The sequence below is a fragment of the Recurvomyces mirabilis genome (genome assembly GCF_035927965.1).
Source record: "Recurvomyces mirabilis strain CCFEE 5264 chromosome Unknown scaffold_23, whole genome shotgun sequence".
Classification (NCBI taxonomy): Eukaryota; Fungi; Ascomycota; class Dothideomycetes; order Mycosphaerellales; family Teratosphaeriaceae; genus Recurvomyces; species Recurvomyces mirabilis.
Genome location: NW_027041957.1, coordinates 435,207 through 457,876, shown reverse-complemented (window position 1 = coordinate 457,876; position 22,670 = coordinate 435,207). Strand labels below are relative to the sequence as shown.

The following is a 22,670-nucleotide window of genomic DNA, read 5'->3' as shown; positions in this document are numbered from 1 at the left end:
GTCGCCTATGGTGCAGATCATGCATGGTGAAAGATAAGCAACGATTGGCATTGATGAGGGGAAGTTCGAGACATGCACGGACCATGACCTCGAACTCAGCCCTATGATCTCGTCTCGCGCCACTCCGCGTTCTGGTTCTACAGCAACAACCTCATGTCCTGTTATGGTCCTTAAGTGGTCCACGGTAAGTGTTTCTCTGCTGGCATCACATGGTGGAGGATATGGGGTTACATGCCGCCAACACTCAGCTCCCCTCGCTGCTCATGGCTGTCTGGTCAGCCTATATTATACTGCAAATACGCGCCGACTAGATTGGCAGAGAGTCAAACTTCAATCCAAAGGACCATTTGGAGCGCCCTACTCAAGGATCTGCGAGCGGATCATGATGTCCATGGCAGACCTGGTGCTTGTCGACGCCGCCGCTTGGGCAAAATGGCTTGCGGAGAACGCTTCTTCCTCTCAAGGAGTCTGGTTATCCATGGCCAAGAAAGGAGTCACTCAGCCTACATCTTTGACCTTACCACAGGCCTTGGACGAAGCCTTGTGCTATGGTTGGATCAATGGGCAAGGTCGTAAAGGGTGCGAAGGCACGACAGTACAGCGATGGACGCCAAGGAGACCAAAGAGCATGTGGTCGCAAGTCAATGTCGAGCACGTTGCCCGACTTGACCAAGAAGGGCGGATGAAGGATGCCGGATGGGCTGCTGTCGAAGCTGCGAAATCGGATGGAAGGTGGGATGCCGCATATGCTCGGCAGTCAGAGATTGTAGCCCCGGATGATCTACTTGCTGCTATCAAAGCTGTGCCTGAAGCACAAAATACTTGGGAGGCGGTCAACAAGACCAATCGCTTCCTGCTGATCTACCGATTGAGCTCGCTGAAGACCGAGGCGGGACGAAAGAAGCGCATTGCGGCAACAGTCGAGAGTCTTGCGAAAGGCGAAACACCTCAGCCACAAAAAGGTCTTACGACAAAGCCTACTACGAAGGCGAGCTCCAGCGAAAGCAGCTCCGGCGTGAAGCCGACGAGGGCAAAGCAACGGAAGGATGTCCTGATACAACGGGGCACGCGAAGCAGCTCGCGAACCATCACCAAGAAGGACTCGGTACCATAAGCTGGAACGTTTAATGACAATCCCTTTCACCACCAATAGGCACGAAATAGAGTATACAATTCGACTTGTTCAACAGCCTATCCAAGTCAAGATGTACTACCTCCCAGTCATCTCCTCGGCCGGAACATCTGAATTCAACATCGTTCGTTTGACCTTCCTCCGGCCTAGGGCTAGTACTGGACTCGCTTTTTGACCTGCTCTGTCTCGAAAGTGCCTACCTCTCGCGGTCTCTTATGACCGAAACCGGCGGCATGCATAAGTTGCATTGGCACCCCAGGAGTTCGCACCGCTGGCGACGGATAGCTTGTCGGCCACTGGGCGCTGTAAGCTTGCGGAAGTGATGACCACGTCTGCATATTGGCATAGTACGGGGATCCATAACCTGCAGGGTTGGCGTAAGACATTGCTCCGTAAAGCTGGTTTGGTGGCGGGAATGCTGGTCGAAATGGAGGCTGCGCAGTATAGGCGTACTGTGGCGCAGCAAGGCCGACCTCGTGATAAGCTGGCATGTAGTCAGAAGCGTACGGCGGATTACCGACCATGAGCGGCGTCGGCTCTGGCGTGGGAAATGCGTAAGCGAGACCATCAGCGATGAGCGGGCCAGTGGCTGGTGGTCCATCTCTGCGAAAGTGCTGTGACTTCCTCGGCGCTGGAGTTCTAGACGTGACAGGCTTTCCAAGCAACGAGCGTGTGGTAGTAGGAGACTGGAGAAACTTCTGTTGTTGGAGAAGAGTCTCTTGCGTGAGCTGATTGGCGGAAGGTGGCTTGATTTGGCTGATTGCGGTACTGGATTGCTTCTTGAGCTGCTGCCAATCACCACCCACAGTCAACGCCTTCTTACTACCCTCGAGGCCGGAAACCGGCAGTGTTGTCTTGGGGAGGTCCTTGCTGGTCAGCTCCTCGATAAGTGGCTCAGAGCTCGCCACCTCGCAGTCGACCGTCACCTTCTTGAGCCACTTCAGCACGCTGGAAACCTTGCCAATCGTTTCCATGCGTCGGATATCCGCCTGTTGAAGAGGACGAATCACCAACTCATGAGGCGCAAGGTCGCGGAAGATCCACTTGCTTCGAAGCTCAGCATCTGCTAATCGCTCCTGGACCGATACAGCTTTCGGACTCGGTGCAATTGGGACACGTGTGATGCCATGGGCCTTTGCAACGGCCAGGGTCAAGCCATTGAAGACATGTGTGCTGCTGCATTTCTCGCAACGTGCCTCGACGCATCGTGTGACAGCCTTGAACTTGCCACCCGGGGTCGGAAGTAGAGCTAGCGATGGAGAGGTCGCGTAGGGATCGAGTGAAAGATGGGAGATCTTGTGTTTGCTGACCTTGAAATGACGGAGAACTTGAGTGCCTGGTGGATCGCAAGAGTGGTAGATGTTGATGATCTCTCCTTGCACCGGGCGGAGGTACATTGCGCTGACGGGCACCTGCTGGTCTAGCTGTGTTGTATCCATGTTATTTGGAGGCATGCTGGTATGGAGGTTCTGAGCGATAGATATTTGGATGGATGAGGAACGTGATACGTTTGGCAGCTGAAGATGTACATGCGGTTGAACTCGGAGTGCTGAAGAAATTTCTGCGACGCTAGCCTCAGCAATGAAAAGGGAAGGAGTGGCTACCGCTCACAAGACGTGACTGCCATCTGTTCACTCAACCAGGCAGCTACATTGACCGCTCTTGACTCACAATCACGTCCGAGTCAACATGCACACCGGTCATGATGGGCAGGAACGGCCGAAGCCGAAGGAAGGAACGCAAGGCTGTGACGGCTCGCCGAGCGTAAGTGAAAGCATGTTCAGATACTTGTTGATGTCAGGTCGGCAGACTTCGCCACCGCCGATGCCAACCGATCAGGCCATTCTCCGCGGCGTTTGTTTGTACGCCAACAGTTTGCAGCATATATCTCTCTCTTGACAGCTCGCCAAGGAAGGTATTCAAGGCAGTCACGATCAGTATCGGAAGAGCCCTACGATGTAGAAGCAAACAATTCCATGAGCTGTAGATATGTGGCTTCCACAATGTTTGACGCAACAAAGCCGCAATCGATGTCGCGAAGGATATGCGGATGGAGGTCTCGGGGTTCAAAATCGAATCACGCAGGAAAGATTGTCGCCCTCTGGAGCGCTCACTTAATCGCTCCTTCGCTCCTTCCTTCACGGTTCTGAAGGGAAGAGCTTCAAGTTGAGGTCTTACATTGCGATCAGCGATGTATAGAGCTGACAAGATCTTCGCCAGATCTAAACATAGTTCCCATACGGCATGTTAACAATGGATGGACCGACACAGTCCATAGGATCTGTATGTTGAGAAGATGGTACCCGTGGGTGGTGTGTTGGCATACGAAACGAGGGTGCTGGCAACATGGACAATGTGCCTTGCAATTATGAATGTGAAGACACAGATCGGGGAGGACATAATTCCTACGAGCAAGACTGATGCGATCAATGCCGCCCCACCTCAATGCTGCTGGTAGCGTTGGTTGCTGGCCCGGGTCCCATCGGTAATGCGATGTCGACTTCACCAGTACGGAATCTCTGGCACCGCCGGAGCTTCGTGAACATCAGCACCATCCCACGGCCCCACATTACCATAGCCCACTCCATCCATCTCACACATCAAGCGATCCACAACTTCACCCATCTTCTCAATACTCTCGCACTCCCCAGCCTCCACCCTAGCTTGCCACCACAATCGTCCGCCAGCAATAAGCTCGTCCCTAGTTCCCGATTGTATGGCTTTCAGATTTGGGTCCGATTCACCCTTCGCTTGTCTAGATTCAAGCTTCAGTGCTCGAGACTCTGTGACCACGACCCTTACGCCCTCTTGTGTGACCACCGAGTACTCTGATACTGCCAAGACCTGCTCAACGTTGAATGTCGATGGCATACGAGCTGAGAACGATGGCGCCTCGTCAATAGTGTGCATCGATGCGATGAATTTGCCAACCACATTGAGATCTGCTGTCGCTGGGGTGGCATTGACCGTCCATTTGGCATCCCACACTCGATATGGATAGTGCATGTATGCCGTGGTGAAGGGCTCGGCGCTGCGTTCTGTAACGGCCGTCAAATCTCCATCACAGATCAGCCATTTCATGGTGCCAGAGAGGTCTTTGAGTAGAAGCTCATAGTGCCCTCTGGTGGAGAGTGTGCCTTGGCTGGCCGTGCCCAGGATATGAATGGCGTCGCTTGTTGATGTTGTGAGACGGGGCAGGAAGACTTGCGTGCTTATCCCGTTGAGCAGATTGTCGAAAAGAGGCACCTTCCTGTTCGTGGGCTGATTGTTGAATGTGCTGAGTAGCAAGCCGAGCTCGCAGGTAACTTCAACCTTCATGTTCGGGCGTGCGGCTCGCGCACTGTTGATCATCTCGACGAGTCTGGTAGTTGGTGGTGTAGTGACTGGCTCTTGCGCAGGCTCATAGTTTGGTACAGACGCTGAAGGTTGTGTCTTCTCCACGGCCTTAGCCTTGACCGGCGCAGTGGAGGTCTTTTTGTTTGCTGATGCGGGTGTCCTCTTCTTGGGAAGCGGAATTGGATCTGGTAGTTCCAGCTGGGCTTTGATCTTCCTCGAGCCGTTCAACGGGACGTTGTGCTCGCCTTTGTCCTTCTTTTGCACTTTCTGGCTCATGGTGTACTTCTTGTCTGGACCCACGGGTTCCTTTCCTAGACGCTCGACAATTTCACCGGCATCATCATTGGCGAATGGTACTGAAGCTGGCGCTGCATATCCGGAGGCATCATTGTCTTGAGGGACTAGAGCACGGTGACGATGCATTCTCTTGTGAGAGCGTGCTGAGGCGGACGACTTAGTCGCCGCAGCGACTTCGTTCGGTACATCGATGAGTATGCCCTCGATCTGAGTATTCCGGCATCGCTGACTGCTCTCCAATGCCTGCCTCACCACTGCCGTGCGAGTAGGAGGGAGACCAGGTGGGTACTTCGCCGTGCTCGACCTAGAAACTGGCGCAAAGTCGTCTATGAGTCTGCCCTCTGCCACGCTGTGCGGCACGACTATGCTCTCCCAGTCTGCCTTCTCTTCTGCCGGGAGACCACATGAAACTTCGCGAACAGAAGCTTGGGTTGCACTCAAAGCGTGTGACCTGGGCTTGCGCGCCATCTCGGGTTCGCAACCAGAGCTCACACTCACACTTGCGGAGGTGCTATCCTCTGTGGCATTCACTGTGGAGATGCGCGAAGTCGGTATGAGCCTGGTAATCCTCTTGGTCGTCTTCTGCGGCTCTGGGTGTTCGAGCTTCCATCGAGCCTGGCTGGTTGCGTTCGCCTTGAGGCCAACACTATCAACATTTGCCCATGGCTGACCATGAGACTTGAAGTCTTGCTCGTGCACAACCCCAGAGTCTTGGCGGTCGTCTTCTGTATGGCTGGTGCTCCCGTCGTTGATCGCAACAGCTTCATGCCCTCGAGAGTCACCCGGGCGGACCACGGTCGGTGGAGTTCCTGTTACAGTGACGGAGTTTAAAGACGGTACCTTGGTGGCAACTGACGGCCGTGCAAGTAAACTGGTGAAATTGCGCTTCCGGTCTATGCTCGCCTCTCTCTTGGAAGAATCTGATGCACTGTCGGAATTTTCAGACTCGGAGTCGCCGTCATGCTGCGAATGGCACAGCTGGCTGAACGTCGTTCTTGGCAGTTCAGCATCCTCCGCCTCACTTTCAGAGACATCGTCGGCCGGCAGCATTTGAGCCCCTTTCACCACACGAGCCCGGCCGAGGGCTGGATCCTCGGTCGCGAGCAGTTTGAGCGTGTCCTTTGGAACCTCTGCCCTCTCCTCAGTCTCCTCGAAATATTCTACTTCGCCGATGCCCATTTGCCATTGCTTGATGCTCACTTCCTGCCCGTCTTTGAACTTCCACAGAGTCACGGGAGGCCTGTCGACATCCCCTTGTAATACAGCCGTGCCTGATAGCCGTGGAAAGGTTACCGGGTCAAGCAGTATTTGTTCGTTTACTGCGTCCTGCGAGCTGACTGGCGCGCCGATATGGCCATTGAAGGTGCGATCTTCTCCGCGTGCGACTCGTACAGTGGTACCAATGTTGATTAGCCGCTTCGCCTTCATGTCATCCACATCGACAAGGACTCGTCTCATCATGCCAGGCGGCAGGTCCGCCAGGTGGAACAGTCTCAGCGTAGGATCCTTCAATTCCGTGTGGATCAGATGCAATGCAGAATTCTTCCTCGCAGGTGAAGACTGCAGTGACGAGAATGTCATCTGTGCTGATGCTGGGACGTCGTGAGTGCCATCAAAGTCGACCTCAACGTCGTCAATGATACTTCCGGCAAAGCGTTCAATCCTGGGGGTCCGCTATCGCAGAGAGTCAGTGGGAAGCGAAAGTGTACATCTCCGATACAACAAGACTAACCTCCTCGCGCTGAGTGGCTTCTAGCTCTTCGTCAATATATATCTGGATGGAGAGAGACAGGGTCTCGTCTGCGTTGGCTCCCATGTCGCGATGATCATCGCCTCCTGGGCACTCGAGCACAAATATCTAGTTTCGTTTAGCGCAAAGCCCTACTCTTGAGTTGGATTGACGTACGTCTTTCGTTGTATTGTACCAGACCCTTGCAGCAATGTCGTTCATCTTCTCGTGAAAGTGGCGGATAACAGCGATACGTGCTTGCTCCCCGAAATGGTAGAGAGTGCTGTGCATGTAGCGTGCTTCTGACATGGTGGAAAGAGCTGCAGACCGCACTAGATGCCGTGTGTCGGAAAGGATCGAATGCCGTCGGGGGTCCAGAGATGTGAGCAGTGAAAGTAGCGGTGATGGGCCGCAGGTAGTACCGTCGTGCCGTCCTTAGAGAGACTCAGTGTCTTCTGCTTGGCAATGTGATGGCGATGTCTGATCAGTTTCGAGGATGTAAAGTAGATTTTTCGTGGAGGTCCAATATTGCCAACAAACGGTAAATGCGGCACCGTTTGTCCGTGCTTGGAAAAGACGAATTGGGAAGGAACGGCTTGCGTTATGCCGTAATTTCAAGAATGAGGCAGGAGCGTCCGATATGACTAGCTGTAATGACGGAAACCATCGATACCGCTCAGTTTATACAATGCGTCTCCGAATCGTATATGACCATCTAATCTCCATCATTTCGTTTCCAGTGCCTCATGAAGCGCTCCGCTATCCCGTCATGTCAGCGGAATACCTGTCTTCCATAACATATGCCAGAACGCTTAGTCCGATTCTACACCAAGCATGTCATCATCACCCTTTTCGCTTATCCAACCCACCAACCTTCTGCAACCCCATAACCCACCGCATCTGATTGACGACCTCGTCCATCTCAACACTTTTCTTCCTCACCTGTCCCGAAACCTCCGTACTCTGCTCAGCGGTATCCCGCATAACATCCTCCAATTCATCCCATCGAGATTGAAGCTCATTCTGAACTTTTCTCGTTCGTTCGTTCTCCTGCCGCATCTGCTCGTACACCACATCCAATCTGGCTAGCCGTTGTCGATCTTGCTCTCGCCTTTCCTGAAGCTCGGCCATATCTCGTTCCCAGGCTTCCCTTCGTGCCCGGTATTCAGCTGCAAGCTGCTTGTGAGACGTCTCTAATATCTCAGCATGTACAGTGGCATGCTTTGTCTGCTCCAACAGTCCCCCTTCTCGCCTCTCAAATTCGCCCTTGATCTCCTCACCTTCTCTCTGTAGCTGCCGCACGAGTCCCTCCGCCTTCTGTACCCGCTCTCCCCTCGCCACGTTCTCCACCTTCAGTTCCTCGATCTTACGATCTCGGCGTCCGAGAAGAGAATGGTCCACACTCTTAGCATGACTAAGATTCTCGTTCTCTTGTCGCAGTGCTTCCATCTGTGGGCGCACCATACTCAAGCTTCTTTCCAAGTCCTGCGCCTTCATGTTGGCTATCTCCAGTTCTCGTTTCAGCTTGTCGTTCTCCGCCATGAGTCGCTCGATCACCCGTCCTGACTTTCCTCCTGATGCTGCTGGGCCGATAGCCGAGCTCCATGGGGAGTCGCCCTGATCGCTTGATGGTGATGTTACTGTGCTGTTCGTGTGAGGAGAGGATACGGTGCCGTTCAAAACCGGTCTCGAGGGCGCCAAGTCGCGGCTAACTCTTCGCACACCATTGGGTATTGGTCGTAGTAGCTCGGGTTGTGGAGTGCCTTCTGTATGTGCTGGAAAAGGTGCTAGTCCGTTCATGGCTGCAAATGTTGGAAGATTGTCTATCGGAAAGCTAGGTTTCCGTAATGTGTAGGTCACTGATCATAGCACAACGACAGTCAGCACGTGTTGCAAGACCTGTTTTCATGCGAGAGAGAGCAGCGAGTGCGATGCCAGTATATGGAGACAAAGAAGCCACATCCGGCTTGCTCTTGACTATTGACTCACCAGTGCCGCTTTCCTTTCGACTAGACCTCTTGACGACTTGAGGAGAAGTCTGAGGGCTGGAAGTTTGCGACTTCATCGCTCATGCCAATCAATGTCTGTGTAGGTGTTCCAAACTGATGTGTGCCCTTTAGGAGCGAGATTAATATGATTTTGGCGGTCTCCTTGGCCTGATATGTACAAGGGAAGGCGGGAGGGGGTTCTCGGAGCGGTGTATAAAGTACAGCAACAGCAAATGCATGTCAGAACGCGAGATCGCGTGTACGAGTGACTTCACAGCACGTTGTTGCAGTAGCCGCCGTTGTGTGGCGGGCCGAGACACATGTCAGCGGCTTGCCAGGATGTTGAGTTGAACAGACAACGGGTCTGATGTGGGGGTTTCGAAAACAACCGCAGGACTCAACGAGTTTCTCAGAAGTAACCTCACGCAAGGCATTGACAGATAAGACGACACGAGATGAAAAGTAGGCGAACATCTCTGAGGGAAGACGTGAAGCACCTGAACGGAGACGGAGACGACTCGATTCATCCCTGCCTCCTGCATTGGCTCCTGTCTCATTGCCATACGAATAATGGGAATGAACATCTGTCTACAGACTGCTGGAGAAGGGCATACGAGGTCCGGGACCCGGAGCACCTGTGTCACGGTAGCGTTTCTCCATTCTGGCTTGCGGATTGAAGAATAATGTCTGCTCGCAAGAGGGGGCAAAGCCTCCTCGGTCCTCCAGAGCAGCAGCATCTAGATCTGGACGACTGCAAAGATAAAGGAGCCATGTGCGCAAACGTAGCGCCACCAGCTGGGGCCACTGATACAGTAGCGATGGCGAGGTATCTGAAAGATCTAGCTGTGCTGCTCATGCTCGCCCACAATAAGCTCGACGATCCAGTGCGAGAAGACTTCATGCGAGCGCACGTGGATCCGGCCTCCCAAACGATGGACGATAATCCCCACAACTGTCCGTACCCACCTAGTAAGAATCTTGACACTCATTTCCGCAACGTGAAGTGCCATTACAAGACTCGTGTGGACATTGAGATCAAGGTACTGAATATCACAGCAGAGGTCGATCAGGACGGCCATCGAGCTATAGTATGGTGCACAGAGGCAGGTGCCAGTAGTACTGATGGAGAGTGTGAGTCGACCTCACCTCTAATGGAGCAAGCGAAATAGGAAGTGGATGTGGCATAAGCACCATTCTGTTCGTGGCAGTGGCGACTTCTTCTGAGACTCTGGGACCATGGCAGCTCATCTCTACGACGGACAGCATGCAAACTTAGGCTTTAGGCAAGCAGTAAAGCATGGCCTTGTATCCCGAAGACCCGGCTTTCACACTCCCCGGTCAATTTGGCTATGGTGCTAGTCAATCAGGCTTCACTTCTCCTATGATCGGAGATCAGAGCTTACAGTCGTGTGTAGCGGCTAGCACGCAGTAAATTTCTTGATCGACTGTGACGGGAAATTCTTCACGTTGTGTCTACAATAAGCGCTAAAGGGACTAATGCGTTCTTTGTATCTCCATCGGAACTTGACAACTACAAGCTCGCGCGCCAAATTGTTATCCGTCCACATCCGCAAGGATGACCGGCGAGATCATAATTTCCACACCCCTCAAGCCTCCGCCTTCACCTCCCTCCCCTTCTCCTCCTCTTCCTCCTTAAGCACATCCGGTCTCCACCTCGTCAAAATCTTCCCCATAGCACCCTTAGCATCAATATTCCCCTTCCACAACTCCACCGCCTTCTCAATCGCCAGCTCTCTCGCCGGCTTACGCAGCATGATCAAATACAGCAACGCCTGCGAACACATCTGGATGCGCTCCGGGTCATCCGCCAGCTTGCCCACCCTATCCAGAACACGTCCGTCAATCTCGGGGATTTCCGATAGGAAGCGGATGAGCGTTTTGCCGTCTTTGGTGTCGAGGTATGTGATCAGTGTGTCCAGTGTGAGAAGGACGTATTGGGTGTAGTGTGGTAGATCGCCAGCGGACATACTAGGCTTAGTCTTCGCGCTTGGATTCTGGTGTTGGTATGCCAGTCGATCGCAGAACCATTCTTCATTGAGCCATGTTATGGCTACATCTATTCGGCGTCGGAAGTCGTCCATTACGTATGTGAGTAGTGTTTGGCGGATGCCATCGGCGATTGTGTACGCTTTACCATTCTTGACGAGGCTGCGGTCTTGATTCTCTTGCTTGATATCTTGGTCGCCATCAAGTGAGAAAGTGGTGCGTGTGGCGAGACGAGTGAGGAGCATTATCCAGCCTTCTCGATCTTGTCCCACGCCTGCTGCAGCCAAGCGATTGAAGCCTTTGGATTCATCCAGCTTCTTGCCAGGCTTGGCTTTCGCTTCCCTGTCGAGATCTGCGAGAGTACTGAAAACGCGCGTCATTGCGATTTTGCCATACTGCTCCTTCTCCTGCTCGCTCAGTGGCGGACCTGGCTCCAGCACGATTGGCTGTATCGGTCCCTCCTGTATCTGTCCCTGTGGAGGTGCTTGGTCAAGCCTGTTCATGACTTGTGCTCGATCGCCTGCCATGCTCACTTCGGCCATTGGGTCGTAGTCTTCGTCTTCATCTCCAGCGACAGCTCTCGCACTTTCGAGAGCTGTGTGTGGTGGTCTCTGCTTGTAATCCAAAAAGCGTCTCTGGACAGCTGTGACTGCAGCGTGGAGCCGGGCCGGGTCAATGCTACCGAGTAGTGGTAAGACGAGTTGGTTGACAGTGTGCAGCGGAATCGCTTCGACGTGAAACCCAGCAGCTGATGGGTCTGGGTCAAGGGTGAAGAGCTGTCGGTACGATACCTCACCTGGTGGTAATGGTGGCGGTGCCATATTTTGTTGCGGATGCTGCGGGTGTTGCTGCTGGGATGCAGTGCCGTTCGCCATTTGGTTGTCGAGGCGCATGCGCTTGTTATTGTCAAGCCCGTCGATAGGCCCATCAGGTGCCGCACGTTTGCCAGGACCAGAATCTGAGAATATTTCCACCAGGCTATGCCGTAGCTGCTCCGTACGTTGTTGCAATCGGACTGCAAGCGCATGATTCGGATTGCGCTTCAGCACGTTGAGGAGGAAAGACATCGTCGTCCTCGTCATACTCCTTAGCGCCACTCGCTCCTTCCCTCCCATTGCTGCCGAGCCCGCCTTTGCTGGCGTGAGTGGGTTGAAATTGAGCACAGTCGTCAAGATCTTGTTGCCAATGCTCGCACGCCGATGTACTAGCGACGACAAGGAATTCAGAGTAGCAGTCACCACAAGCGCTTCAGAGCTGTTGTCCTGCAGCACGCCTAGTAGCCTATCTAGCAAACCGCTTGCTTCTGCTTCCAGCTGGCTCGGCTGCAGCACAGCATGATCCCTCCCCAACAACGCCAGACTGATCTCATTCTGCTCCGGCCTCCTAGGATCCGCGATCAAGCCTGGCGTCTGTACCAGCACCACACGCGAGATGAACTTCACCCCACATATCCTCACGCCGGGCGCAGAATCATCCATTGTCCGCAAGATTATACTCTTAATGCTCGCCATCTTGCTCCACAATTCTGTCGTGTTGGAGTTGGATAGGGTCTGGCAGAACACGTACGGGTATATGCTGGCAGCACATTGTACAGCACTTTTGATGACTGCCGGATCTTCCTCCTCGCCCATCGCAGTCTTGCGATCCAGGTAACCCTTCAGTGTGTCCAACACAAGCAGCGACATCTTCTGCTTGTCCTCGCCGCTCACGACTGGTGACGCAAACGTCTCTGCGAGGAAATCTGAACCCCATCTTCGCAATGACAGGTGCTGCTGATGGCCGATCACAGGTAGCACGCCAGGGATGACTTGTGGATATGTGGTGGGTGTGGCTAAGCATATATTCCGGGCCTCGTTCAAAGACTTCAGTATCGTGCTAGAGTATGCCATGTTGTCGGTCAGGGAGGCATGAACGAGGGTCGCTACGCGAGCGATGCTGCAGTGAGTGGTCACGAGGCAGCACGACGCAGCTATCTACACAGCGGGAAGGGGAGAAGATGAGTGAAGTGTATGCTCATAGCCAGTTCGGAACGGGGTGTGAGGTCGTGAGGAAGCGTCCGCTGCGGTACCGATAATAAGATGTTGTTCACGCGATGGTCAAGGGTCGATCCAATGGCGAAGATGTTGCTCGAGCTGCAGGCGCGTGTCATTGCACAAGGTTTGAGGTTGCGCGATCGCGGCGGCAGCTTTCCGTCTGCCGTTCGGGCTTGGCATTACAGAGCCGCATTCACTTCATATGACAGCGACGACGTCGTGCAGTTTTGAGGGCGCAAGACATCAATCGCAATCACGATGCCTCTAGGACGGTACGAACTATATGCTGCTAATGATGGTCTCGATACTAACACTACCGCAGGATACCACAATCATCATACTACGACGCCCGGAATCGACCAGGCGCGTCCCTCTATCGAGCTCGACAACCATATCTGGTTCGGAACATCGTAACGGGATTATGCATCATTGGCTTCGTCGGTGGCGTGTGTACGTATACATGGACAGCATTGCAGTAAGCGAAAAAGAAGGGTTGCCATGGCTGATTACGAGTAGATTCATGGACAATCCGCGCTATTGGCCAGGATGACTTCTCCGACGTTCCTATGCCTGATGCCCCAGCTTCGACAGGCGCCGCACCACACGCGAGTGCAGTGAAGAGCGCGGGAAAAGCGTGAATGGACGATGAGAGGTTTGCAGCGATTGTAGGATGTATATCATGACTTTTAGCGAGCATTGGGCGGCGTTACTGGAGATATTTGAATATCACAAGGAGTTCTCCTGAGAACAAGCTTTCGTCTCGTGCTAATCGCGTTGTGACGCTTCGGTAGCTAACGTGAATGAGGACGTTGTGGCGAGGCCGCTTGTCGATCATGAGACCAAATTCATAGACGCGGATAATGGACCTCGCGCTCAAGTCCACTTCGACAATCGCTCTGCTGTGGCCTATAGTGAAGAAACATTCATCGATCCAAGCTACGTGACGTTCTTGTGCGGCTTGATTTCTTCAGTACATCAATACATGCTCCGCCGTGACACAACACCAACACAAAACACATACAACGCTACTGACAACTCTTACACATATCAATAGCAGTCGCTCAATGTACACACCCTACACATCGTCACGCCGAAGTTAAAGTCTTGACTGCCCTGAAGTGCACTCTGAAGCAACGATCATCAATGACTATGGCTACCACTATTTGCATCGAAGCTTACGAAGGGCGACTTCTCACACAACTCTTCAACACCCTCACACTCAACACCAAGACCGCCGGTATGACACCCGACGATTGATCAGCCTTCTGTCGGCTGCCGTGGCCTGCAATTGCCGAACCCGCCCACGGCGCCAACCCTGACCCTCATCGGAGGGAAGGCTTCAGCCTTGCCGCTGCCTGGGAATGCACCTTGTTCCACATCATGGAGTGCCATATGTACGACGGCACTAAGGAGAGCAAGCAAAACTTCGAAGACGCCACCGGGATAAAGCCAATGCGTTTTGCCCAGGCTTGGTTGGAGGAACCAGGGTCGCGATGGAGTTTCTTCCACTTCGACTACAACAACCCTCGTCTTGCCCCTACCGCCGCTGCTACTGGACCGCAACTCGTCGCGCAACGTCTGGTGGAGCTGTGGGCTGCCAAGACTAAGCATTGGCGTACCGTGAGTAACTTAGAAACCAAATCCAAGATCGTGGCGAAATTGGCGAGGCGTTCTTCGAGCATGAGCAAGACGCTGCCACCAAGTGGCCAATTCACATCATGTCCATCAACGGCAATAATCACGAGGAGTATATGCTAATCCGCCCTACGCACTATCGGCTCACACGACTGCGTAGACCATCCCGGCATCCTATGCAAATGCAAAGCCGCCATCGACATCCCAGTCCTCAACGACATCACCGGCAAGCGATCAGGATTCCTGACCGGCTGGCGTGTAACTATCTATCCAAGGCTGCGACAATGCCTTTGAATACACAGGTGACATTCAAAGCGCCACGCTCTTCAAAGTCCGTCAGAACCGTACTGTCGAGGAATTCGCATCAGCGTTCCTCGATGATGGCAATTTCGGCTTGCTCTGAACACCAGCCAAGAGCAAGGAGGACCTCGTAAAGGCTATGCTCGCCCTTTGGGCCTCACACGTCCGTGGCTGGCGCAGCACAAGCAAGACTCGTCGGGAAGTGCGTACGCGCTACCACGAAGAGCTCAAATCTTCCGGCTTGCTGCGCATCGTTGAGAACGAGACGGGAGTTCAACACGCACTAGATCCCCACAAGAAGGACAACGATGACGATCCATTGTGCCGCTACGTCAGGGTTCCTGGTAAGGAGGAGGGGCACAAGGGGACGGCTGTGTTGTATGCGAAGACGGAGAAGGGTGGTGGGGCGGGCTATCAGCCTCTTGAGTTTCGGCCTTGTCATCAGGAGTGCCGTGGGTGGAAGCGGGTGGAGATCGATCTTCACGAGGCGACTGGACCGTTTCTTGAGGAGGATATAGCTAGGGCAAGGGTGGTGCGTGCTGAGTGGTGATCAGGAACTTGATGAGAGTGCTTGTAAGGACTGGCTCACGCTCAGGACTAGTGGCTATGGCGCTGCTGTACTATAGGTCAGCGTAAAATTCAGCATGACGCCTGGTCTACGCGCACTTACTCATACGTTGGAAAGTGCGAATATTTCTACCATTACCGTGTGTCCAATTTCACCATTTCCTACGATGCAAAGGTGCCAATATCATTGCGCAGAGGTTGGGAATACAACAGACAGCGATAGGCAGAGCCGTGACACGAACAAGCGGCTGTTCGGGCTGGATCGTTGCAAATTGTGCTCAGTAGTAGCTATTACTCGTGCCGACTCTCGCGTAGTCTCTGCCTACACCTGGAAAGGCACCCGGCGTGGCGCTCGCAGCCGTCCTTCTACCATAATTTTCCTCGCCACCACTATCCTCCTCATTGCCTCCGAACGCAGCCTCTCCAGGATCAAGCGGCGCCCTCATCTGTGCCAAAGTGTCCGCATCAAGCACAGGCGGCTGAAATGGCTGAGGTGAGTGATACTCTCGACCGGAAGGCAGACTCGCTAGCAGTGGCTCAAAGGGCGGCACGAGCTGGACGTTGATCGTGCTGTTCTCTTTATCCCACTTCGCTTCCAGCATCTCGAGCACTCGAGCCTCTTCGAGCTTGCCGCCGTCCATGCCCCATTCGCCACCTTTCTGTACACGTTTGTCTTCGCGTCGTTCTTGCCAGCTTTGCTTTAGGCCTTTCAGCCCCTTCCGCTTGCCGTCCTCAAAGTCGACTGCCAAGCCCAGTTCCTTGCGGGCACCTTTAAGCCAGGCGAGACCTTCACCTGTTTTGCCGCTTTGCTCGGCATCGATGCCCAGAAGCCTTGCAGCTTTACCTCTAGCTGTCCGGCGAAGGTCTGCTGCATAATTTATCAGATCCTCATCCACTTTGCCGGACGCGAGCAGGCCATGTGCTTGACTTGCGTGATCTGCTGCAGCTAAGCAGATATTTGCGAAGAGGCGGACGCGGACTTTCGGTATGCTTGGGGATTTGTACATCCACTCGACGTTGCTGTCGTTCCGATCGTCTGCCACGGCCGCAGCATATGGGTCATCTTTCGAAACCACAATCAGAGTAGCTTCGGCCAGAGCAAGGGAGGCCAGAGCGGAGATGGTAGAGGGCTGGACATCGATCGGCGCATCCCTCGCAGCTGACACAGTCGGCAGAGACAACAGATACTTGTGTATACTGTGCGCATCGAGCAGATGTTTCATCGCGGTGCCGATGGCACCAGTCCGTTGCTCACCAGTAAGCACGATCGCGTCATGGAGCATACGAAGTTGAGATCGTGCTAGTAGTGCATGTACGTAAGCCAACGTGGACAAGGTGAAAGCCAGCTCATGATGCAGACCAGTGAGCTTCGGCCGTGGTGCCTCTCGTCCTGGCAGGGTCGTAGCAAGTGTGGAACGCCATTCGACCACAAGCGGTGTCTTCACACCGAGGTCAACATGCTCGTTTCTGACGTCGCCAAAGCCAGTAGCGGCGTTGAGCGCCAGTAGAAACGGTAAGTAGCTTGTCACAGCACTTTGCACTACCGTGAGATGGGTAGCCCGGTCACGTGCTGGCAGGCGTTTGTGCTTCTTCAAGGCATCTTTGAGCACGTTGCGTTTTGTCGTCCCTGACAGAGGCAGTGACGGATGTGTAGCGCTCTCAAAGTAGTCCGAAAGAAGGACAGAACTTGTCGTGGGCAACGTGAAAGGGAATGGCATCGTTGTTGTGAAGTTGAGGTTCGGACTCGCGTTGAAGGAAGCGCGGGGACATGAAGTCAAATCGAGAGGACTTGGCAAACAGATATGGAAGTTACATGGAATCAAAGGATGGATATAAGCTCTCGCGGGCAGGCACATCTTATTAGCGCAATAGAAGGCTGTACGTACAGCTCACACAGCAATCTGCTAGGTTGGGAAGCACATACTTGGGACTGGCTCCATCACATCCCAGATGATACATTTTCGTGGCTGGAAAGGAAACCCTGAGTGCTCATCATTGCACAGATGGTGCAAATGACCATGAAGACCTTGCGGAGGCAAGAGGTACAGTCCGGGCCAGCGCTGGCCAAAAGGCGACATTAGCACGCTATGTCAAACAGTGGCCGGGCGGAGAAGTCGATCAGGTCTTTTCGGCAAGACAGCCCTTGAAAGATGTCTGAACTGCATGTGGTCCTGCTCTGTGGTCTAAGGCTGTGCAGCAGTAAGACGGCAGGACGGGAAAGCAGCCTATCATCGACGAAACTCGCTCGACATGTATTCGCTCGTGGCAGGTCTGATCGCCATGGAAGACCATGTGGCTGGTTTTTGGTTGAACTTGTCCTTATTCGTACATATGTACACACCTGCCATCTCTACTTCTGTGAGACATAGTTCTGCTGATCAAACAGGTAACCCCGAATCTTCGCCTTGCCCAATTGTTGCAAATACCTCTCTGTACACGAAAGTAAGCACAAATCCCACATACAAAATAGCATTTGACCAAGCCTTTGATGCACCTCGCACTTACCTCGCAAGTGCCCACACTTCTCCAAATGATTCACGCCATGCTGATAGTAGCATTTTCCCATCTCCTCTCGTATTAACCTCGCCATCATGCTCTGTACCCATTGTTCGCGGATGATGCTGTCCTGTGCTGCCTTGAGAGCTTTGTTGTCATCGTAGTCAACGCCGTCGAAGGTGGATGGAACTGTAGGCTTCGAGGCCTTGAAGAGGTCGGATTCGGGGGTCGGCATTGTGAGGTCAGCGAGAGGCTGGGATGGCTGATATGATTGTGGATCCCGCAGGCTCTCCGAGTGCCTGCTGTGAGGCTGGTGTTTCCGCGAGCGGCAAGCTGGAGTGTTGCACCTTTCCTTGGGTGATGTGGTTGTCGCTTGTCGATGTGTGTAAGTCCGAGCTCTCGAGCCAGAAGCCAATGCGCTTGCTTAGTCATTCGTCTTCCGTCTCCAACTACTAAACCTCCTCGCCTTGCCCTTTTCGTCCCTTCTCTCCTTCATCGCAGCATCTCTTGCCTCCTGCGTCTCTCTGGCCTTCTCTTCCATTTTCGTAGTCCAGTAGTCTTTCCCATGAGCCGGCATGGCATAACTGACTTTCCATCTGAACTCGTCGAAAGTCACCTGTTGGCTTTGCTCGATCCGGCCGAGCATCGAGTTTCGACGATTCTGGCAGTGAGGGCATAATTGCTCGAGTTTGCGAGATTGGTAGGGGTGTGCGGAGAGGGAGCAATGAGAGGAGTGGTCGGAGTCTGGGGCTATGGAGGCGTTTCGGCAGAGGACCAGGGGCGCCGTGGAGAAGGTGCTGTGGCCGCAGACTGTGTAGATGATGAGACGGTGGCAGCACATTGTGGCATACTGCATGCTATGGATTGACAAGATGCCAAGATCGAGCATGTACATTCGAGCTTCGCGCCGCTTTGGGTTTCTTTGTTCAGAACAATTCATCTCGACTGAAGTACTCTGCTGAGCTATGTCTTTGTTTACTCAGAACAATTGCGACGAGTCGAGCGATCTCCGGTAGTACACGATACGGGCCTGTACTTCACCGCTTTCCGTCACCTCAGCTGGCTATAACTTGTACCCTTCAATAGAAGCATCGCACCTGCAGGCCTGTATACCACTCCGACCACACTGCGCTCTCTGATCGCCTATACCGTCTCGTAGCATCGTCGCCCTCGATTCGCAAGTCCTCCAAGCGCGGGAGAGCAGCGAAAGCAGCCTGACGCCAGCCGTTAGGCAGAAGCGCCTGTATCCAAGGATCGGCGCCACTGATTCTTGCCGTCACTTCTCCTGCGAAGCTTTCACCACATATGCTGATACAAGTCACCTCGCCTAGACGCTGCCTGAGCGGCTCCACATTCGCAATGCTTCTCCTGACTGACCATACCCACTTACGTTTGGCCAAGAACAATGCCGCTGGCCAGATGATGTACACGTCGTCCATGTTCCTGGCTACCAGAAAGAAGAAGGTTGGCCAGCCGTCGGAGATGTGGAGATGGTTGACATCGGCTTGCAAGCTGCGTCGATGTGTCCCGACTCCGGCGCGGAATAGGGAAGTAGTGGCTTGCGATGCGGTTTGATGTGGCCCCAATATTGTTCGGAGGTTGCGCTTCACGTGGCTTGGATAGATAAGCTTCCAGACTGTCCTTGTTCGTCGGCCTAAGCTGAGTTCAAGGGAAATTCTACCTTGAATGCAAGCGGTGGTTTCGAGGTTGATAGACCGGCAGGTGAGCAGCAGACTAAGCGCCTTGGGTAGATGTGATCTGTCAGGTCCGCGCTTTGACCTGACACTCTCGGCGGTAAGCCAACCAGGTCCTTCCACTCGTATTACGAGCTCCTCGGATAATCCAGCGAAGACGAACTCATATATCACATGCCTCAACTCTGCCGGGAGACTCGCGAGAGGTGATTGCGCAGCGCTGGTAGAAGATGCTCCATCGTGGTGGTGATGCTTGAGGAGACGCAGCATTGTGGTAGACTTTGTAATAACGTATGCACAGCAGCGGCGAGTCTTGGGTGACTAGGCGTGATCACATCACTCAACACTCTCCTCACTCCTACATCGATACCTAAGTCTCACGTACTAGTAACGATCCTGATCTCCCTCAGCGTCGGCCACATCCGTGCAACTTCCTCCTCGACCTTGTGATCCTGAAACAAAGATTACATCCCACATTCCCAGCAACACGGACTTTCGGAAGACTCAGAGTGATGATCCTCAGTCTCGGCATCGCTTGGCTAAGAGAGAAGCATGCGCTTCGAAAACAAGCACGCGTCTTGGAACCGTGCCCGCGAAGCGGCCAGAAACTTGTTATACTGCTGTTCGAGTCCAGGTGGGTCACATGCTGCAGCACGTTGGCGTATTGCTGCAGATTTAATTGAATCGTATTCTGCAGTTTCTCGATACGCACGGCGCGCCTGAGCCAGTACGGATGATAGCGGAAAGCATCGAAGTCGGCGTGTACAACGCCGTAGAGGTAGCCATCAGCTTCCCAGTGGATCTGCTTGCAGGCTTGCAGGAGGGCGATGCGGCCTCGAGGTTGTTTCTTGGTCATGGAAGTATTCCTCTCGAGGAAGGAGCCTGGTTTGCCAAAGATGCCGACGGAGATGTGGTCCTCGACGCCTTCGAAGATGGTCTCGTAAAGAAGATTTCGCACTTCCGGTGGCAGAGCCAGGAATGATGGTCGGGATGTGCACGCCTGTCGTCGTGATGATGAAGACTCGGAAAGTGGCATGAGCGATGTGAGCTGGCTCATCCTGGTGATACTAGCTGTCGGACACATCTTGCTGTACTAGATGTACATAAGCCAAGCTTCCAGACAGGATACCTCCGTCGCTTTCGAGACAGACCAGAAGTCCGTCGTAGTGTTTCGAGAAAGCACATAGTGACTGTCGAAGACGTACTGTTCATTCACATACATGTTCCTGCATACCTGATATGTGACCGACGCAGTAGAATACAAACAAATAGGGAGAGAGCAATAGATTACTCCAAAAAGCAATGTGATGATGTAGAGGGAAGAAGGCAACAAGTTTAGTAAAGCCGCATGTACATATTAATACCTCCCAAATGCAGTAGCCTACCAACAAAAGAGACGCCGTCATGACCTACCCTCCTCAATCCGGAAGCAAAAGAACTTACCACACCTCAAAAGAAAACGGCATTCACGAGTCACGCCTAGCACCAGTATACCACTCACACCACCCCTTCCCAACCCCACCCTCTCCATCATGTCTGAACCGAAACTCCTCCGTCTCCGTCACGACCCTAACATCCCTCAGACAAGTCAAAGTCTCCGCATCAACGATACTCGAAAGCTTCGAAATAAGTAGTAGAACCCAGCGCCAACGCTCGGCTCTCTTAGCTTCACTACGGGGCAGATATCCGCTACTGGACCACTTGACCGTGATGGTGGTGAGGTTCGGGAGCATGGATCGTAGCTGCACGATCTCGTTGTGTAGAGGTGCGAGACAGCCGTAGCCGGTCCTCGGAATGTTCTCGTGAAGAAGAATTTTGGCGCTGGGCTGGCCGTGTCGGCAGGTATGGTTCATGTGGGCAGTCAGCGCGAGGGAAAGGTTCCGAAGGGAAAGTGCGGACAGCGCTTCGAAAGCTCTGTGGTCGTTGCAGTCGAGATGGGTGGTGTGTCGGAGGAGATCCTTGAGGTGTAATGAAACGCCCCAATCACGACTTACATCTAAAATTTTCTCTTCCGGGCGCAAGATGTTATCCAACCACTTACCGTGCTCGGGTTGGAGGTCGAAGCTCGCGTGGACAACGCCGTAGACGTGTCCGGAAGCCTCACCATGGATCTTTATGCAGGTTAGTAGGAGGGCTAGACGAACGGGACTCTGTGTGCGAGGTCTGCCTGTTTCGTTCGACTGCTTACCAGGACTGAGAAGCGGAATCGACTCTCCTTCAATCCCATCGAAGACGAGCTTGTAAATTGCGAGTCTTAGTTCCGCTGGCAGAGCCAGGAGAGGAGAGGGCTTCGATCTGTTGACATCCGCAGCTTTGGATCCCAGGTTGGCCATTTGTGCGTGCAGTGGTGAAGACATTACTTACATGCCAGGTCAGGGTCGATCGGAATGACAGGTGGGGGATGGACACTGTAAATAGTGCAGGCGAGGATAATACCATTGAGAAGCGCCAAGAGCATCGGCACGGCAGGGATTTCACTCGCCATAATGCATTGTCTGTTGATGCATTAGCGGTGGAGTCGTCGTTATAGCCATAGCGACGATGCCATTTACTGGATGTGGGTAGACGGCTAGTAGTAGGAGGCGTGAAAGCAGGCGCAGGTTTTAGAGGTGAGGTCCATTATGGTACCTGCGTCCAAGCGCAAGCTCCTCAACACTATTGTGCCTTGTATCTGTCGGTAGCAAGGAGAGCAGACTCGTGCTATCTAGCCCAACAGGGTCCCAAACGATGTCCTTTGTTCATTGACGGCGACCTCGAGTCTTTGTACGAAGGACCATTGCAGAAGGACTCGGCTCAATCGAAGGGGCTCTTTGTCTGTATCCGCTCATGAACATGTCTGGACCCGGCGTTATGGCGGACGCCCTCCTGCTGTCAGTGATCTTGCAGACTGCACCAAGTTCTCGCTACCAACTGCACATACCAAATAGAGCCGGTCTCTGATCCTCACGCCATGGCAGCCGAACACCACCCCCATACAACCTACGACCCTTACTCCTACTCCGCCCTCCACTCTCTCGACGTCAGGGCAGATACCACCCCCGACTTCGCCCAAGGCGCTTCCTCCGATACCCACATCCTCATCACCAAGACAGCCATAGCCTGGATAATCGTCGTCTCCATCCTCGCCACCGCCAGCTTAGCAATCAGCGCCTGGCTGCTCTGCGGCTGCTATTTAAGCCGACGCTCGAAAGCCGAGAGTACACAACCCTTGGATGATCGGAATGAGTTTTTTCCGTGGAACCCTGCTGCGCCTTTAATTCCGGGCGAGGGTGAGGGTGAAGGTGAGGGTGGGGAGGGGCAGAGGGAGGAAGGGATCGAGATGAGGCCGTTGAGTAAGAAGGAGAGGAAGGCGAGACAGGGGGATCTTGATGGGTTTGTGAGAGCGCCTGGGACTCCGAGGGTGGTGGAGAGGGCAGAGGGGGAGGAGATGAAGAGGAAGAGTCGGTATTACTCTAG

General features: G+C 53.6%; 11 protein-coding genes across 11 annotated transcripts; 3 read left to right on the top strand and 8 right to left on the bottom strand.

Moving 5' to 3' along the window:
• Positions 1–163: 163 nt before the first annotated feature.
• LTS14_008088 (uncharacterized protein) lies at positions 164–1,114 on the top strand (the record flags this gene model as incomplete). The annotated part of the gene is made up of 2 exons (XM_064840776.1): positions 164–184; positions 320–1,114. The coding sequence occupies 2 exons, from the start codon at positions 164–166 to the stop codon at positions 1,112–1,114; spliced, it is 816 nt and encodes a 271-aa protein (XP_064691807.1).
• Positions 1,115–1,284: 170 nt separating this feature from the next.
• On the bottom strand, positions 1,285–2,836 carry LTS14_008087 (uncharacterized protein; the record flags this gene model as incomplete). The annotated part of the gene is made up of 2 exons (XM_064840775.1): positions 1,285–2,556; positions 2,804–2,836. The coding sequence occupies 2 exons, from the start codon at positions 2,834–2,836 to the stop codon at positions 1,285–1,287; spliced, it is 1,305 nt and encodes a 434-aa protein (XP_064691806.1).
• Positions 2,837–3,634: 798 nt separating this feature from the next.
• LTS14_008086 (uncharacterized protein) lies at positions 3,635–6,803 on the bottom strand (the record flags this gene model as incomplete). The annotated part of the gene is made up of 3 exons (XM_064840774.1): positions 3,635–6,439; positions 6,498–6,623; positions 6,672–6,803. The coding sequence occupies 3 exons, from the start codon at positions 6,801–6,803 to the stop codon at positions 3,635–3,637; spliced, it is 3,063 nt and encodes a 1,020-aa protein (XP_064691805.1).
• A 534-nt stretch (positions 6,804–7,337) lies between these two features.
• SHE3 (mother-specific HO expression) lies at positions 7,338–8,294 on the bottom strand (the record flags this gene model as incomplete). The annotated part of the gene is made up of 1 exon (XM_064840773.1): positions 7,338–8,294. The coding sequence occupies one exon, from the start codon at positions 8,292–8,294 to the stop codon at positions 7,338–7,340; it is 957 nt and encodes a 318-aa protein (XP_064691804.1).
• Positions 8,295–10,089: 1,795 nt separating this feature from the next.
• LTS14_008084 (uncharacterized protein) lies at positions 10,090–12,378 on the bottom strand (the record flags this gene model as incomplete). Its single annotated transcript, XM_064840772.1, has 1 exon — positions 10,090–12,378. One exon carries the CDS (start codon positions 12,376–12,378, stop codon positions 10,090–10,092), a length of 2,289 nt encoding a protein of 762 aa, XP_064691803.1.
• A 402-nt stretch (positions 12,379–12,780) lies between these two features.
• On the top strand, positions 12,781–13,160 carry LTS14_008083 (uncharacterized protein; the record flags this gene model as incomplete). The annotated part of the gene is made up of 3 exons (XM_064840771.1): positions 12,781–12,794; positions 12,845–12,972; positions 13,039–13,160. 3 exons carry the CDS (start codon positions 12,781–12,783, stop codon positions 13,158–13,160), a joined length of 264 nt encoding a protein of 87 aa, XP_064691802.1.
• A 742-nt stretch (positions 13,161–13,902) lies between these two features.
• On the top strand, positions 13,903–15,007 carry LTS14_008082 (uncharacterized protein; the record flags this gene model as incomplete). Its single annotated transcript, XM_064840770.1, has 3 exons — positions 13,903–14,242; positions 14,318–14,415; positions 14,573–15,007. 3 exons carry the CDS (start codon positions 13,903–13,905, stop codon positions 15,005–15,007), a joined length of 873 nt encoding a protein of 290 aa, XP_064691801.1.
• Positions 15,008–15,302: 295 nt separating this feature from the next.
• On the bottom strand, positions 15,303–16,742 carry LTS14_008081 (uncharacterized protein; the record flags this gene model as incomplete). Its single annotated transcript, XM_064840769.1, has 1 exon — positions 15,303–16,742. One exon carries the CDS (start codon positions 16,740–16,742, stop codon positions 15,303–15,305), a length of 1,440 nt encoding a protein of 479 aa, XP_064691800.1.
• A 632-nt stretch (positions 16,743–17,374) lies between these two features.
• LTS14_008080 (uncharacterized protein) lies at positions 17,375–17,755 on the bottom strand (the record flags this gene model as incomplete). The annotated part of the gene is made up of 2 exons (XM_064840768.1): positions 17,375–17,454; positions 17,530–17,755. 2 exons carry the CDS (start codon positions 17,753–17,755, stop codon positions 17,375–17,377), a joined length of 306 nt encoding a protein of 101 aa, XP_064691799.1.
• Positions 17,756–18,599: 844 nt separating this feature from the next.
• LTS14_008079 (uncharacterized protein) lies at positions 18,600–18,959 on the bottom strand (the record flags this gene model as incomplete). The annotated part of the gene is given in 2 exon segments (XM_064840767.1): positions 18,600–18,892; positions 18,911–18,959. 2 exon segments carry the CDS (start codon positions 18,957–18,959, stop codon positions 18,600–18,602), a joined length of 342 nt encoding a protein of 113 aa, XP_064691798.1.
• Positions 18,960–19,620: 661 nt separating this feature from the next.
• On the bottom strand, positions 19,621–21,547 carry LTS14_008078 (uncharacterized protein; the record flags this gene model as incomplete). Its single annotated transcript, XM_064840766.1, has 2 exons — positions 19,621–20,285; positions 20,716–21,547. The coding sequence occupies 2 exons, from the start codon at positions 21,545–21,547 to the stop codon at positions 19,621–19,623; spliced, it is 1,497 nt and encodes a 498-aa protein (XP_064691797.1).
• Between the last annotated feature and the right edge of the window lie 1,123 nt (positions 21,548–22,670).